The sequence below is a fragment of the Diabrotica virgifera genome, chromosome 8 (assembly GCF_917563875.1).
Source record: "Diabrotica virgifera virgifera chromosome 8, PGI_DIABVI_V3a".
Classification (NCBI taxonomy): Eukaryota; Metazoa; Arthropoda; class Insecta; order Coleoptera; family Chrysomelidae; genus Diabrotica; species Diabrotica virgifera.
Genome location: NC_065450.1, coordinates 66,409,817 through 66,428,051, shown reverse-complemented (window position 1 = coordinate 66,428,051; position 18,235 = coordinate 66,409,817). Strand labels below are relative to the sequence as shown.

The window sequence follows — 18,235 nt, the reverse complement described above, 5'->3', positions numbered from 1 at the left end:
TACTAGAGGACCTCTATAAGAGGATCTCCGTTGACTTTAGTAGAGTATCCTTTTCTACTCAAACTTATTTTTTTTAGAACATTAAACTTAAGACAAACTGAACCTATTCTTGTAATCGTTAAAATTGTAAATAATGAAGCTTTGTAAAAATGTTCTTTTGTAGACTTAATCGATTTACTAAATAGTAATAATTAATATACATTTTGATGTTTTAGATGCTTCTGTTCAAGTAACAGCTCTCATAGTGCTAGGCTGTGTTGTAGCTTCAGAACCAATCATACCAGAAACAAAAGAAATATTGTTAAAGAAAAATTTAAATATAGAAGGCAATACTTATGTAACAGATTCTAATCCAGAAGAAAATGGTAAAAATGATGCTGAAAGTATCGTTTATGCAGAATTTTCAGACGATGAAGATGAATATGTAGAAGATGAATCAGTTCCCTGGTTATTAAAAAGATGTCTGAGTAACTTAGGAGTGCAATTTACTCCAACAGAGGTAAAGTTTACACAGTTTATTTATAAGTAAAAGCACCAAAAGACCACCAATTCGAAAACCACCAATTTTAAATCAGAGTCAACTCATTTACCAACTTTCTTGTCTCGAATGTGTTAATGACAGTATATAGGGCAAACATCGCAGTAGTTAAAACAAAGGATAACGCAGCACAAAAGTGACTGCAAAACGGAAAAATTCTTGTGCAGCAGCACACCATTCCAACACAGCAGTCCACACATTTGATTTATCAGATGTCAAGATCTTGGAGATTGAAAACAATTATAAAAAAAGATTATTTCTCGAAATGTACAGCTGGTTCCAAAAAAAACTGATACGACTCTTATAGCGTATTTTGTAGAAAATTGAGCAGTGTACTTTCTTCTTCTCCTTTTTGTTTTTGGTCTCGCTGCAAGGCAATTACCAGCACGATTTATAGGCGATTTTGATGTAGTCTGGCTCTAAGCCATATCAAAATCGCTGACTATGTTCTTGTAAAATGCTTTTGATGAGGTGTGACATAATAAATATGAGTTTAATTATATTTAATTTATTATATTTTGAAGGATAAATACTTATTATTTACATACTGTCACCGTCACTGCCAAATCTTAAAATTTGTCAGATAACTTCAACCTCAAAAAATGGCTGTTTGTTTGTTTATTTTATTATTTGTCTGTCATAATAAATATAATATAATGTCAGACCAATCATACACTGCTCAAAATGATCAAATCTTACTAAGAGTCGTATCAGTTTTTTTAGGAACCAGCTGTACATCAATAAAATCAAAAATGCAATTAATTATAAGACAGATACAAGCAAGTTAAGTGACATGTATTGCAATATTTAAACAATAAATGTGTGGTGCCGCCCATAGACTTACTTTCATATTATAAATACAACATTTCGTAAGTGGAAATATTATGTATGTTATGTTTGTATTTAATTGTAATTTATCTTTGTATAGTCGGTTCGCTAAACTCAGACACAACTAGCTAGTGATTTTAGTCGGTAATTTTTTTGTTTTAGGCCAATTTTGCCAAAATTGGCAAAATTACTCACTATTTAGTAAATCTAAAATCACTAGTCAGTTGAGTCTGAGTTTAGCGAACCGACTATAGTAAAATTCCTGATGAAGTTTGAAGTTGAAAAAAGCAGTTGGGCTTCGTAAGTCCTAGGTTTTCACCCAAAGTTATCCAAAGTAGAACCGGAGGTCAATATTTGAACTCTTCGTGTAACTTTGCGTCGATTGATATAGGACTTTACTAATTTTGAGTCATTTTAACTAAACTTTCGGTCATAACTGTTTACGCTGAAATAACTTCAAAACCGGAACTAAAGATTTAAACTCGACTTTTCAATAAGCTTCGATTAATATGTTACATGTACTATTTCTGCGACTATAATATGTTACTTCCGGTTAGAACTTTTTAACCGAAAATGATATAAAAACCAAGAGTATACATTTGTTCTCATCTTGCTAAGGCACGTCAAATTTCTCATATTTAATACCATCCTTGGGTTATAAGCTTTCATTCGACACCTCATTTGTCATTATATCTGTATTAATAACGGAGGAGTTATATTCGCGGACAGACCGTCATGAAACTGGAAGTATATACATATTTGTTCTTGTTTTACTAAGGCGCGTCGGATAATATATCGCTTGTACTATTCTGGCGACTTTAAAACAGTACTTCCGGTTGCATTTCTAAAACCGGAAGTCCTAGGTCAAATTTCTCATCTTTAGTACCATCCTTGAGTTATAAGCTTTCTTTCGACACCTCACTTGTCATTCTACTTGGTATAATGATGGAGGAGTTTGTGTTTACGAACAGACGAACGTGGATAATTCAAAGTTTCCACATTTTTTCATAATTGGGTGAAAACAAAAATAAACATTCAACGAAATATTGAATTACCTGAGATAAATGTAGTTTAATTTCAAGACGCAGACCGTTGTCCCGATATGTGAACACTATATCGTATTTTTATACAATATATTTACATATATGTATTTAATGTTAACATATATGTATGTGAGCAAAGAAAGCAAAAGATTTTAATCAGATTAGATGTATCCGACATGAAAATAATAAAATACTAGTTCACGAAAGGGATGTCAAAAAGAGATGGAGAAAGTACTTTGACAGCTTATTAAATGAAGAATTTGACAGACAGCCTGTAGAGTCAACGGAGACAGTAGCAGCAATGGTCACCAAAATAACCAACGAGGAAGTGGCTCAAGCGCTTCAAAAAATAAAGAAAGGAAAAGCGGTAGGACCAGATGATCTTCCTGGGGAAGTATGGAGAGCATTGGGAGAGACAGGAACAAGGTGGCTAGCAGGTCTATTTAATAGAATTATGGAAGTTGGACAAATGCCAGACGAATGGAGAAGCAGTATACTGGTGCCTGTTTACAAAAACAAGGGAGATATACAACAATGCACAAACTACAGGGCTATAAAACTGCTTAGCCACACCATGAAAATATGGGAAAGAGTAATTGATAGACGTATACGTGAAGAGACCGAAATATCCGAGAATCAATTTGGCTTTATGCAGGGTAGATCAACAACAGATGCAATTTTCATTATAAGGCAGTTGATGGAAAAATACAGGAGCAAAGAAACAAACGCTCATATGGTATTCATTGATCTTGAGAAAGCATATGATAGAGTTCCTCGAGAGATTCTGTGGTGGGCACTCAATAAGAAAGGAGTCCCTGGTGAATATGTAAAGATTGTGAGGGATATGTATGAGGGAGTAACGACTAGTGTTAGGACAGGTGTGGGAGAGACTGATAAATTTCATGTGAAAGTAGGATTGCACCAAGGCTCTGTGCTTAGTCCGTATTTATTCTCATTAGTTTTGGACCAGATAACAGCGAAACTACAGGGTAACATTCCATGGTGCTTAATGTATGCTGATGATGTCGTGTTAGTAGGAAATAGTGAAAGAGACTTGGAACAAAAACTGGAACAGTGGAGACAAGCTCTGGAGGAAAAAGGTTTAAAACTTAGCAAGACAAAAACAGAGTATCTGGAATGTCCATTTAAAGATGGAGCTACTACAAATAAAATGGTATCTTTGGGTGGTGAAATGATTGTGAAAAGCAATAGTTTTAAGTACTTAGGATCGGTATTACAGAGTAATGGAGAAATAGATGGAGATGCATGCAGTAGAATTAGGGCTGGATGGATGAAGTGGAAAGAAGCGAGTGGTGTGCTGTGTGACAGAAAAATTCCAATGAAGTTGAAGGGAAAATTCTATAAAACAGCCATAAGACCGGCTATGATGTACGGAACTGAATGTTGGGCAGTGAAAAAGAAAGAGGAACAATGAATGCATGTGGCGGAAATGAGAATGCTTAGATGGATGAGTGGAGTGACAAAGAAGGATAAAATTAGATATGAGTATATTAGGGGAAGTCTAAGTGTGGCACCAATTGATGCCAAAATGAGAGAGCATAGGTTAAGATGGTTTGGTCATGTTCAACGTCGAGATGTTAATCACCCAATACGAAGAATAGCTGAAGTGCAGATTCCTGGAAGGAGTAGGAGAGGAAGACCAAAGAAGACCTGGGGGGAGACGATAAGGCAGGACATGTTGGTAAAGGGGATTAACATTGATATGACCCAAGATAGAATTGTGTGGAGAAATGCAATTAGGGAAGCCGACCCCGCATAGGGATAAGGCAAAGAGAATGATGAATGATATGTATTTAATGTTTTTGCATATTTTTTATGATAATTTAATAAATTGTGTTTCAGCATGCAAGCAACGCGAGAGAAAATATTAGTTTAGTAGTTCCCGTTCCCGTGAAGTTAGAATCTCTACAAGTGATCTCGGCTGTTACTAGAAACTATTTTGAAATTTTAATAGCGCCTTATTTATCTTATATAACGAAGGGACTCCATACGTCGTTGAGCGATAAATATGCTGATCTGAGACTGCATGCCGGTCGTGCCATTGATTTTATTGGACAAGCAATATCTAGATATCTTACAAATAGAGGTAAATTATATTCTATGATTTATGTAGTAAAAGGTGAGAATAAAAGATAGTTTCAATCGATTATTTAGTAGACGTTTCTTCTTATTTGAGTACCGCGCCCAAATTTTAGGCATGGGTAGCTTCCATGACCAGACCTTCCATGTTCCGGACCTGATGAAATCCCTACAGAACTGCTGAAGCTTTTGAATGATAAATCCGTAACCATAATATTGCATATATTCAATACAATATACAGTACTGGTATTGTCCAAGTAAAGCATATTGTGTAATAGCTTTAAGCCGGTGAAATATGACATTCTTCAAATAAATATATTAGGTCAAATGTTTAAGAAGCGGCCCTTTGAACGCATCTGTGTTTTTACGCCCAGACCTCCCATCGATTAAAAAGTTTCGTGCAAAACGATAGTAGTTTTAGTTCGGTAGCAGTGTAGTGATTCGAGTGTTTTGTTTGCTGTAATTATTTTGAATATTGGTTTAGTATTTCGTTTGGAGAGTGTAAAGTGTTGATTATTGTAATTTAATTAATGTGAATAGTGATGTCGCGAACGTAGGATATTGTAAATACCGCGTACGATAACGCTGATATTGTAGAAATAGCCAGTGCTAGTGTGAATGTAATTACTAAAAAAAAGTGCCCGTAAAGAAGATTCGAATGCATTTAAATGCTGAAACACAGAAAGTATGTTTGAATGTACGAAATTCGGCTTCGATGAAACACTATTGGCACAAGCCACCTCTGGTTTAATAGAAATTCCACTTTCTACTGTATATAAAATAGTTAAAAATGAACCCTATCATCGCAAGAAACGATGTGACTACAAATTTTCAAGACCTTTAAATCCTTCACTTGTAAAACTATTGAAAACCACAATAGACATTGAAAACGACTGCTACAAAAGCAATGAAATACCTACAATAGAAATAATAAGAAAGAAATTGGAAACAACCGGTCGAAATATGAACTGCTGTGAGAAAACTCTTCAAAACTGAATAAAAACATGGGCTTTAAATTCAAAAAAAAAATAAACGTCAAGCAATAATTAAGGAAAGCCAAAAAATAATCAACAGACGTAATGTGTACCTAGAAGAAATTACTAAATATAGCAAGAAAATAGGAGAATTTATTATTTAGATGAAACTTGGTATGATACCCACGATACAGTAAAGAAAGAATGGACAGATGGTTCAAGCATGTGCATACCATAAATGCCTGCAAATAAAGGCTCGCGGCTAATTATTGTAAATTGCGGAGGAAGTGAGGGATGGGTTCCGAATGCTTTAAAATTATGTGGGAAGAAAGTGGAAGATTGTAACGTTGACTACCACAAGAATATGGAAGCTGACATTTTTGAAGATTGGTTTGAAAACTCGCTGATCCCAAACTTGGAGAAAAACAGCGTAATAGTGCTTGACAATGCTTCCTATGATTCCCGACAGCTCACCAAAATACCAAATACATCTTCAAAGAAAGCTGACCTGCAAAATTTTTTAATGGAAAATGTATGTCGAAGATTTTTACACAAAAAAACAACTTATTGAAGTTCTACACACGAAGCAATTTAGAAAATTATACGCTTTAGAGAGTATTGCCGAAAAGCATGGAAACACTATATTGAGACTTCCCCCCTATTTTTGTGTTTTCAATCCTATTGAGTTAATTTGGGGACAATTCAAACCAAGTATAAGGCGTTCAAATACATTTCCTAAATTTGACAAAAAGGTAATTGAGATAATTAAAAAAGAAGTAGCCAATATTACCAAAGTAGACTGGCAGAAAAGAATCGCCAAAGTGATCAAAGTGGAAGAATATTATAAGATTGGGCACTTCCACATTAATGGTGGAAATAAATTTATTATTGAATTGGGCGATGATAGTCACGAAGAAAATACGGAAGAAGGAGAAAATGAGTTAAGTGTATCAGTATTTTAATTGTTGTGTTGTGCAATTCATTTTCCAAGCATAAGTGTAGTAAGTGTAAGTGTAGTAGTAAGTGTAGTAATGAAAAGACTCGGTTAAAAAAATATTTTTAGATTTTGCATTTTTAATAAATAAAAAAAGAACGGGGACATGCTTGCATTTTGTTCTGAATTTTAAAAGTTTTGAACTGTATACCTAAAGTAATTTTAGATTTAACTGTGTTTTATAAAGTTCTTTTAATATCAATAATTCTAACAATAACAAGATTAATTATAAAAGCTATTCTACATCAGTTATTAATGCAAGCATGCGGTAAGAGGGAGGGTCCCTGTGAGGTTAAATGTAATTAAAAAATTGATAAAATTAATTTTAACACATACGATGTTATGTCCTGCTTTAACGGTATTTATATAAGTATAAATAAATATTTTTAACTACATATTTAATTACCAGAAAAAACCAGCTGCCGGCCTAATAGCTTAAAGAAGATCTACCCAAAGCTACAAATCTTACCTATTACACTATATAGATTGCTTGAACAATATAATACCGCAAGAATGGTTGCTGTCTATGTTTGTCACCATACCGAAGAAAACTAAGGCAATGCAATGTTCAGATCATCGAACAATCTCCTTGATGAGTTACCTGCTTAAAATATTTCTTAGAGTCATCCACAACCGAATCTATCAAAAACTAGACATCGATATTAACGATACACAGATGGGATTCAGAAAAGGATTAGGTACAAGGGATGCTCTCTTTGCCTTGAACGTTCTAACACAGATATGCCTAGATGTTAACCAAGAGGTACACGCCTGCTTTATAGACTTTGAAAAGGCCTTTGACAAAGTACGCCACAGTAAACTCAAAGAAATCCTGGAGAGTAAGAACATTGACACCAGAGACATACAAATAATATTAAATCTGTACTGGAATCAGCGAGCTAATATAAAAATAGAAGACCAAACATCGGACGAAATAGAAATACGTAGAGGGGTACGACAGGGTTGTATATTGTTTTAATATCTACAGCGAACAAATATGCCAAGAAGCTCTCTCATATGCAAACGAAGGGATAATAGTCAATGGAGAAGTTATCAATAACATTCGATATGCTGACGATACTGTGATAATGGCAAGAACAGCGGAAGATCTACAACATTTAGTTGAAAGTATGAATGAGATATGTAATAACTACGGCATAAGGATGAACGTCAAAAAAACCAAATATATGACCTTCAGTAAGAATCCAATAAATGACACTAATATCACAATAAACGGTACCCAACTTGAAAAAGTAAACGAATACAAATACTTGGGAACCCTTATCAATGAAACAAGTGACCAAAATCACGAGATAAAAAGACGTATTGAAATTGCCAGGTCTACTTTTATAAAAATGAAAAAATTATTTTGTAATCGTGATATTAGTATTCATCTACGAACTAGAATGTTAAAATGCTATGTATTCAGTACTTTGCTCTACGGTGTTGAGTCATGGACTCTTAAACAGAGGAATATTAAAAATCTTGAAAGCTTTGAGATGTGGTGCTACCGTCGTATACTAAGAATAAGTTGGGTGGATAAAATTACAAATGAAGAAGTAATACGCAGAATAAATAACGAGCCAGAAGTTCTACTGAATATAAAAAAGAGAAAACTTGAATACTTAGGCCACCTGATGAGGGGACAAAAGTACACATTCCTACAAAATATAATGCAAGGAAAAATCCAAGGACGAAGAAATCCAGGCCGTAGAAGAATGTCCTGGATGAGAAATTTGAGAGAGTGGTTTGGCTGTACCACTAACGAATTGTTCAAAACAGCAGTAAATAAAATTAGAATCGCACTAATGATATCCAATCTCCGATAGGAGAGGCACTCAAAGAAGAAGAAGCTTCCATGACAATTTGCCGATATCGTTCTCGATCTTCCGCGGCATGTAACAATTCATCTACTGATAAGCCAGTCCATTGACGAAGGTTACGGAGCCATGGATATATCTGCCTACCAATTCCCCTTTTTCCGTCGATCTTTCCGTTGAGTATTAAATGCAATATCCAGTATCTGCTCCCTTTCATTATATGCCCCAGGTATTCAAGTTTTCTCTTTTTTATCATCTTCATCAAGTCAACTTCGCCTTGACCTGCTCTATTTAAGACTTCTCTGAAATGCGTTGAACCCATGATATTTTGAGCATTCTACAGTACGACCACATCTCGAAGGCTTCTAATTTATTTATCATATTAACCTTCATGATCCAGGTTTCACATCCATATAGTAATTCAGGATACACATAACATTTTAGTTGTAAGTTCAGCTGAGAATTGCTCAGAATAGATCCCAATTTTCATAAATGCTCCTATTGCAGTTTCTATACGAAATTAGTAGATGCATTCACATTTACATTAAAATTAAAATCCTTTATTAATCTTTGTTTACTGGCTATTGGGACCGTGCAAATTCGGAAGAGCATTCAGGTTATGTTATTAAAATGTAAACATTGTAGGTATGTAGTAAATAAAATTAATTATAAAAATGCAGTACTACAAGCAAAATACAATTAATTAAATTCGCTTTAATAATTGCATATTATCACATCAATATTGTCGAGCAACATACATAATTTTTACAATTTATAACACAGCATTTGCGAAATCCCATTTTCTTCAATGACAGAAATATACGTACGTCAATTTGACAATATGAAATATTTAAGAAATATGTTAGAAAGTTGCAAGGTTTCTCCGCGACTTGCGCACGATCGTTTCTCGTATCCCCGTCAAGTACTTGCACACGACGAATATCTTTCAAATTCAATTTAACCTAAACTACTACTGTTCCTGAACATTAAAAGATTACCTTATAGCTTCTTTTATTTAAACTAACAAGATTCAACAAGTGCACTATTCTAACATGCACACGCGCACAAGGACTATGGTCTGCTCTGCTTTTCACTATCATTCCTAGTTCAAAAGGCTGTGTCCTCTTCAATCTTCTAGGTTGCCCAGTAGTATCGAGGTTTTGGATTGCCTCAATATTCTTGCCTATGAAGTCTTTGTTCGTGACTTCCTGCCATCTTCTTGATGATTATATCCACAGTTTCCATTCCTAGGTTTTTATGGATGTAACTGTTTGCCACGTATCAAGGAACATCTACAATGTTTTTCAGTATTTTGTTCTGGAACCGTTGTATTATTGTTATATTGCTAGGTTTACCAAACTCCATAGTGGACATTTATGAGTCCATACAGGTCTCAATATTTCCGAGAGCCATATTCACATTTAAATTAAAATAACTAGTTCAAAAGGCTTTGTCCTCTTCAATCTTCTAGGTTGCCCAGTAGTATCGAGGAGCTGGATTGCCTCAATATTCGTGCCCATTAAGTCGTTGCTCGTGACTTCCTAACATCTTCTTGATGATTATATCCACAATTTCCATTCCTAAGTCTTTATGGAGGCCATTGTTTGCCACGTATCAAGGAGCATGTACAATGTTTCTCAGTATTTTGTTCTGGAATCTTTGTATTATTGTTATATTGCTAGGTCTACCAAACCTCATAGTGGGCATCCATATAGGTATCAATATATGCTAGATCCATACAGGTCTCAATACATTTTTTATACTTTATATTTAATTCTTCCCTTTTTTCTTGGCGTGAGCCTTTCAGCGTAGTTTGATATCTAATTAACTATTCTAAATGGGAACTAAGCCACAATTTAACTAAAAAAAATGATTTTATTAACGTTTCAATTTTTATTAGAGGAATTTTTTACTAAGCAACAACATTTTTGTTTAATTTATTAATATTTTGTATTTTGACAACGACGTCCTATCTGGACATCGAAACGTTAATAAAGCCATTTTCTTAGTTAAATTGTGGCTTATTTCCCATTTAGAATAGTTAATTACAAAAATGCCACAAATAAATAGCTTCAGGACAACATTGACATCTAATGTTATAAATCAATACTTAGCAGTATCTTAATATGGTATGTACTATGATATTGTTAGCCATTGACATACCAAGCACTTTTTAAATGTGGTTTTAAAAGGGGTTTCACCCCCTTTAGCAGAGGCGTTGGCCTTTTAATTTTTTTAATGTGTTTTGTGTTGGCAATAACTCTTCCATGAGGTATTTGTAACCTTCTTCAAGACGAAGCTCTGACGATGGCATGTGACATGCTGAAAGTACTGCACTTATATTGTGTGTAATTACAATAATATATGCGTAAGTATTCAATATCTTAGCTGATTGTTTTATTTTTTCAGAAATAAAGGATACCGTTCCCTTCGAAAGTTTTTTGACGTTTTGGCAGAATTTGTTGAGTGGGCCATTGATAGATTTATTGCAGTGTGAAGATCAAGCAGTTTTAAAAGCAGTTGGTTGTGATTGTTTAGGAAGTATAGGATCTGATATTTTTGAAAAGTTACCGGTAAGTATTTTCATTTATAATACAAACCTTATTATTTTTGGATTATATAAAATGGATTGTTAAGGATTATGTTGTATCTATTTTAGAGGGATAAACAGATTGTGTGTGTCACTCTTTTGTTTTCCTGTACGAGAGATGACGAAAAAAACGTGAAAGCTGCTGCAGTGAGAGCACTGGCTATTTGCGTGATGTATTCATCGTTGAGAGAAGTAAGTATAATAATCCAGTAAAAATGAAACAAAAAAAAAACAGCATTATTTATTAATAAGTGTAAACCTCATGAAAACGGGAAACTTGATAAAAAATGTTCAATTCTTTATTAGTCCAATAAATGACCGTTTTGGAGTGTAATTTCCAGGGGCAACTCCGAATTGCATGAAAATTTGGATTTAGGTTCTACTTACCCTCCACTTCAAAGTTGAATTTGTGCCGTTGGTTGCTTTTACTTGGGGGGTGACATTTACCCCTTCTCGGGGGGTGAAACACGCGTGTTTAAAATAAGGTCGGAAATGGATAAACTGACTTATTTTAAGCACCTTTTGTTCTATAAAGTTTTTTACGTAAGTCAATACTTTTCGAGTTATTCGCGATTTAAAATGTTGATTTTTCGAAAAAAAAAACTACGTTTTCAGACCGTTTTTCCCAAATAACTCAAAAAGTAAATATTTTATCAAAAAAAATATTTTTAGCAAAAGTGTAGCCTACAAAAAAACGAAAAAAATGGTGTACCAGTAAAGTCTACAAATTGAGTAGAAGCAAAGTTGTAGCTCATGAAAAATACATTCTTATTCGTCTAATTCCAAATCGAATAATTCAACGCGAAATCACCGAAGAAAGAAGCGTTTTTCGGGAAAACCTTATTAACATTTTTAAAGTATCGAAAAAGGCTTATTATTTGTTTTTTACAAAAGTTTACAGCATCAAAAATAAACGAGTTACACTGAAAAAAAAAGTTGGCCCCTTTTTTTGGTAAAAAAATCGTGAAAAGCTCCCTCTATTTAGCACCCTAAATGAAATTAATCGTTTGGCTTTACCATTTATTTTAACTGTGTGTGTATCGTTTATATGATCTGTAAGTTTGATTGGTTTGAAGGGCTTATTTTTGAAAACATTTGGTTTTGTAGTAAAATAAAATTTTCTAAAATTTTTTGAAAAATCTCATTTTTTCAAAATAACTTAAAAAGTATTAGTGATAAGAAAAATTTTAAAGAGTAAAAAAATGTAGATTTTGCTATTATAAATATGCTAGGTTTATTTTGTTTCTCCGAAGACAAAAATTGGTTAAGATATGGCTGTTCAAAATTTGCATACGCTCGTGATTAGTGACCCATTCAAGCTTTCTCAATTATAACCCTTTCAAAAATAAACACTTTAAACCAGTAAGACTGACAGATCATATAAAAAATAGATAGGTAAGTAAATTGTTTGTAAAGCGGCAGCGATTAATTTCATTTGGGGAGCTAAACACGGCGAGATTTTCATGATGTTTTACAAAAAAAAAGAGGGCCAACTTTATTTTGAGCGTAACTTGCTTATTTTTAATGCTAAAACTTTTGTTTAAAAATTAAAACAAAGCTTTTTATAAACACTTTAAAAAAGTTTAAATGGGTTTTTACCGAAAAGTGCTTAATTTTTCGGTGATTTCACCTTGAAATATTCGACTTGGAATTAGACGAATAAGAACGTATTTTTCATGAGCTACACCTTTGTTTTTATTTGATTGATAGACTTTACTGATACACTATTTTTTGGGGTTTTTTATAAGCTACACTTTTGCTAAGGATATTTTTTTCGATAAAATATTTACTTTTTGAGTTATTTGAGAAAAACCGTCTGAAAACGTAGTTTTTTTGTCGAAAAATCAACATTTTCAATGGCAAATAACTCGAAAAGTATTGACTTAAGTAAAAAACTGTATAGAACAAAAGTTGCTTAAAATCAGTCAATTTATCCATTTACGGTCTTATCTTGAACGTATGTTTTTTCACCCCCGAGAAGGGGTGGCTGTCACCCCCCAAGTAAAAGCAACCAACGGCACAATTTCAACTTTGAAGTGGAGGGTAAGTAGAACCTAAATCCAAATTTTCATGCAATTCGGAGTTGCCCCTGAAAATTACACGGTATCGCCGAATTTCCCGTTCATTTACTGGGCTATATGTAGAATTTAATATAACAAATATGGTGGGCATTTTAATAAGTCCGACACGCAGAACATGTCAAATGACAGGAATTATATTGGTGGTAAATAGCAGTCTTGATTTTTGCATGAGAGTTTAATGAAATGGTAACAAATCAATTGGAAGTTCTGTCCGACAAAATACATGGGACGTTTTCGTAGTCTGACGTTCGAAACCTGTAACCTGTTCCAGAATTAAAATTTTCCCTGTTTCAGTGTTCCCGTAGATCAAAGTTTGTCCGACTAGACACCGTTAAGCTCATCGTCCATGGTTAAACTAAACAAATTTTCAGCTTGATCTGAAAATTTATGTAAGATTCAATGGTGCAACGCGTATGTTTCGTAAGCTGACCTTAAGCCACGTCTTAAGCTTAAGATCTGTTGATGCAACAAGGCATTAATAAAGCAACCAATATTTTTCAATCTTGCGAAAAATTTAATTACCAATGAAGTATAGTAAATATTTCGAGTAAAAGGATATTTGAATCTTCAATGTAAAGGTGGATGGTGTATTCTTCGGTAAAACTATTGTCTATGAAAGTGACACGTAAAATAGATGATGGAAGAGTCCATTCACTATATAGGTACTCCCGGTAAAGGGGAGTCCGTTACACAAAAATGTAGTAAACATAACCTTTTTAACGTTTAGTTGTAACGGATCTGTCAAACTCAAACGTAAACAACGTATGCTTTATTGATACATAAAAACATTATAATTTATTATTATTTGAATGACATAATTTGTTATAATATTATTCAATTTTAAAAACATTATTTTAATATAACGTACCTATAGGTATAATTTGTTTAAAATATAAATAATGAGTGTACAGATAGGTAGGTAGGTATGTATATGACGATATACCGCAAGGTTACTCGCGTCACCATTTTTGAATGACGCCAAATACGATTTTAGTCCCGTCAAAATTCCATACCGAACGATAGGAAGTATTCACTTCGATAGATTGTTTGTTAATTTTGCGTCAGGTTGAGGGCGTGTTGATGTTTTTTGCTTATAAATGATGCATATATTCTTAACAAGAAACTAAATTGTTATCTTTTGAAAAACTTTAACTCAGGATTCAAGCGTTAAATAGGGCTCCTGAACTCTTCAAGCCGATTTAGAAGTCTTTCCTAATTTTTTAATCAATTTCTTAGACTTTACAATTATATAGATGATGTGTGACCTTTGTTATAGACAGATAATTTTAAATAACTAAAATTTGTTAGCTTTGCTAAAATTATAATAATAGTTTTTAATAAACTAGCTATTTTTTAGGATCCCGGATTTGTTGTTGATACTGCAGAAGCAATTTATCGGACCTTACAGGATCAAAATTTAATGGTTAGGATTAAGGCTTCGTGGTCTTTGGGCAATTTGAGCGATGCACTTATGTTAAATAAGTAAGTTTATGATACATTGGATTTTAAGTTGTAAATTGTCAAGGGCTGATAATAAGTATTTTTCTACATTTATTAGTCATAGGGCCGGTATTTCAACAGTTACTTAAGCTTTTGCTTAGCTAAGCCTGTGTCAAAAATTAAGGAGAAACTTAAGCTGGGTGCCGTATTTTCATCATTTCCTTAACTAAACTGGTCCTCAACTGTTAATTAAGTTAATTGGTTTGGTACCTCTGCATACGTCAAAATGCCAGAACTAACTGTTCTGAGGTAAAAACCACTACTGTTGACATTTAATTTTATCTCGTCATCTGTATCTCTCTCATTTCTACTTCACTTAATTTTGTGTACATGGTACATGTGTTGTTATATAGCACATTGTCTATATTTTCTCTGGTTATATGTTTTATTGTTATTTTGCATAAGCAATAGAAGATGCGTCTTTGTAATTTTGTTTATTGGATATATTCCTGAAAATGTCAAATTGGAATGTAAGTTTACTTTTGTAAAATAAATAGAGCATAACCAAGCATTGTAGAAATAAATAATTTTCATGTTTCTACACCTTCCAAATGGAGTAAGAATTTTATTTTAATAATCGTTAATAATTCAATAATAACGTTATTACGTAAAAGTTGGTTTTCAAGATAACTCTAGAATTATTAATCTATAGAAATAACCTCAAAAAACAGAAAACAAATTTTAAGCAAAGGCTTAAACCAACTCCCGCGCGAGCTTAAAATTATCTGGATTAAGTCTATGCTTAAGCCTCAAATTAAAGTGGAAATACAGGCATCTAAACGCACAGGCTTACAGTAAGCTTTAGCTTAAGCGCGGTTGGACATACCGGCCCATAGTGTTTAGCCGATCACCTTATAATTTTTTTTTATATTTTTAGTAAAACAGACGAAGGCATAGAAGAAATACCTCGAGATCTTATCATCAAATTAATACAAATAGGTGTCAGTAGCTCATCCGACAACGATAAGGTTAAAATGAATGCAGTCAGAGCTTTGGGAAATCTCATTCAAATAGTCAATAAAGGTTTCCTTAGCGAGCTTAAGTGTTGCCAAATAATAGACGAAGCCTTCGATGCTCTGGTCAAAAGTTGCATCACGGGTTCAAACATGAAGGTATATAAGTTTACAAGTAGTACATCTAAATTTATAGTATGAATAATTTGAAATGAATTATTACTTACTATATAGTCCAGGGCGCATCTGTTTTGAGATGGACGTTGAGAGGTGACTCATATTTCTTTGCAGAAATTGCTTGAAAATAACTCATATAAATATAATAATATTTGAGTTATCCTCCCACTCAAAAAGGTTCGGAACATTGTTTAAATAATCAAAATGTCAAAAAATGAAAGAAAAATTCGATTTTTTTCTTCGTTTTTTGATTATAACTTTAAAAGTATTCACTTCCGAGGAAAGTTGCACTGACATAAAAGTTGCGTAATTAAATTTTCTACAATATAAGATTGGTTAAAACTTTTAAAAATTGCAACCCTTCGTTGCAAAATAGCAATAATTGCGAAAAAAACATAAAAAAACAAGTATTCGCATTTTCCGTTTTTCAACCATTCATGCTACACGTAGTACCGTCACATTTTACCCAGAAAAACTTTATGATATAATAAAACAATACTGTAAATTTCATTAAGATCGGTTTAACAGATTTTACAAAATAAATTTTGCAATCCAGCTTTCGCAAAAAAATTCATAGTTTTAAAATATTGCAGGACTAAAAATAAAGCAGATAGCAAGTTGAAATTTTTTTTACATATAGGAAAATACTGCACCTTTCATTTGCAATTTGCAAAATTAAAATCGATTAATTATCACGGCGTCAGGAATTTTTTTAAATAAACAATAATTTTTGGTGCTACGCGCTGGACAGCGGTGTTCGATTCACACAAGTTGATTGCCACCAAAATTTCTTCCAATATTTGTCTAATACATTATTTTCTTACTCTATATTTTGTTGTATTTTAATATTTTAATTCCACAAAAATCAAACTAATTTGATTATTGTTTGTGAAATATTGTTTAAACAATTGCATATGTTTAAAAATAATAAACTTTTATTCTCTAAGTTAAAATATATGCACAAAGAAAGTTTTTGCAAAAAAAAGTATTACATAATTATTTCAAAGGACAGAGTATGCGTTTTTATTTTGCAATAAACAAATGTATTTACTTATATCGAAATTTACTAAAAATTAAAATTTATCAGTCATTATCAAAGGTCATTGAAATGCCCAATCGGAGCAAACGTATCCGCTGTCCTGCGCGTAGCACCAAAAATTAATGTTTATTTAAAAAAATTCCTGACGCCGTGGTAGTAAACCGATTTTAATTTTGCAAATTTCAAATGAAAGGTACAGTATTCTTCTATGTATATGTAAAAAAATTCAACTTGCTGCCTGCTTTATTTTCAGTTCTGCAACATTTTGAAAAAATGAATTTTTTTTGCGAAAGCTGGATTGCAAAATTTATTTTGCAAAATCTATTAAACCGATCTTAATGAAATTTACAGTATTGTTTTACTGTATTATAAAGTTTTTCTGTGTAAAATATGAAGGTTCTATGTGTAGCATAAATGGTTGAAAAACGTAAAATACGAATACTTGTTTTTTATGGTTTTTTCGCAATTATTGCTATTTTTCAACAATGGTGACAATTTTTAAAACTTTTAACCAATCTTATGTTGTAGAAAATTTAATTACGCAACTTTTATGTCAGTGCAACTTTTCTCGGAAATGAAAACTTAGTTATAATCAAAAAACGAAGAAAAAAATCGAATTTTTCCTTAATTTTTTGACATTTTGATTATTTGTTCCGGACCTTTTTGAGTAGGAGGATAACTCAAATATTATTATATGAGTTATTTTCAAGCAATTTCTCCAAAAAAATATGAGTCACCTCTCAACATCCAAATGTACTAATATTTTTACAGATGCGCCCTGGTCTAATATGATTCTACTTACGATTACCTTACAAAATGGCGCTTCTCAGCCAGTTTTAATGGTTAGGCCACTGAAACGACATAAAAGCCATGAACAAGTACCTATCTTAGTTTGTTACAACGATTTACCATGGTTGTGATTTAATGCTTGAGAAATGTCATATTATATCCAGTCCCACAAAAGGGTCTCCTCAAACATATATCTGCAGACAAAATCAGCCAAACTGATTTGCGGTATCTAATGAAAGGTCGTACGAAGCTGATTTTGTTGAATATAGCATGATAACACGACGATACTTTAGTGATAAGCAGACATAAAATTGCACTAGTATATAACGCTTTATAAGACGTAGTCACTTCTGTCAGAAGTGCCACGTGCCGTTATTTATTGTCTTTCGTTTTTGAAATCTTTATTTTATGTGTATATTGAAAATAAATTAAATGGAGTCAGTAAAAAATTGAGGGAGTCAGAAAAAATTCGAGGGAGACACGATAAAATAGGAGGAAGTAAAAAAATGAGTGCAGTGCTGTAGAGGGTAATTTATTGTAACCCCCGTCGCATGGCGACGGGTAAAATCACTAATAGATAGTTAATAATCTATAATTTTGTAGGTTAGGTGGAATGCATGTTACGCTATTGGAAATGCACTAAAAAATTCAGCTCTGTATCAAGAATCAACACGTTTAAATAAAAACTGGCAGGTAAGGTAAAAACGATTAGTTGGTAGTATTTGTACCTAATGTTATTAATGTTAAACAAATTAAGATTTGTAATTTTTATTTTGATAGTACGGAAATACTCTGATATTGTTTTTTT

General features: G+C 32.9%; 1 protein-coding gene across 1 annotated transcript in view; it reads left to right on the top strand.

The window, feature by feature from the left end:
* Positions 1-18,235, top strand: part of LOC114344048 (HEAT repeat-containing protein 6) — a 52,292-nt gene that overhangs the window by 31,534 nt on the left and 2,523 nt on the right. The window contains exons 9-15 of the mRNA XM_050659706.1: positions 216-499; positions 4,273-4,516; positions 10,708-10,871; positions 10,958-11,080; positions 14,327-14,451; positions 15,347-15,581; positions 18,031-18,120. Of these exons, the coding sequence (XP_050515663.1) occupies positions 216-499; positions 4,273-4,516; positions 10,708-10,871; positions 10,958-11,080; positions 14,327-14,451; positions 15,347-15,581; positions 18,031-18,120 (1,265 nt within the window). The remainder of the gene's footprint in view (positions 1-215; positions 500-4,272; positions 4,517-10,707; positions 10,872-10,957; positions 11,081-14,326; positions 14,452-15,346; positions 15,582-18,030; positions 18,121-18,235) is intronic.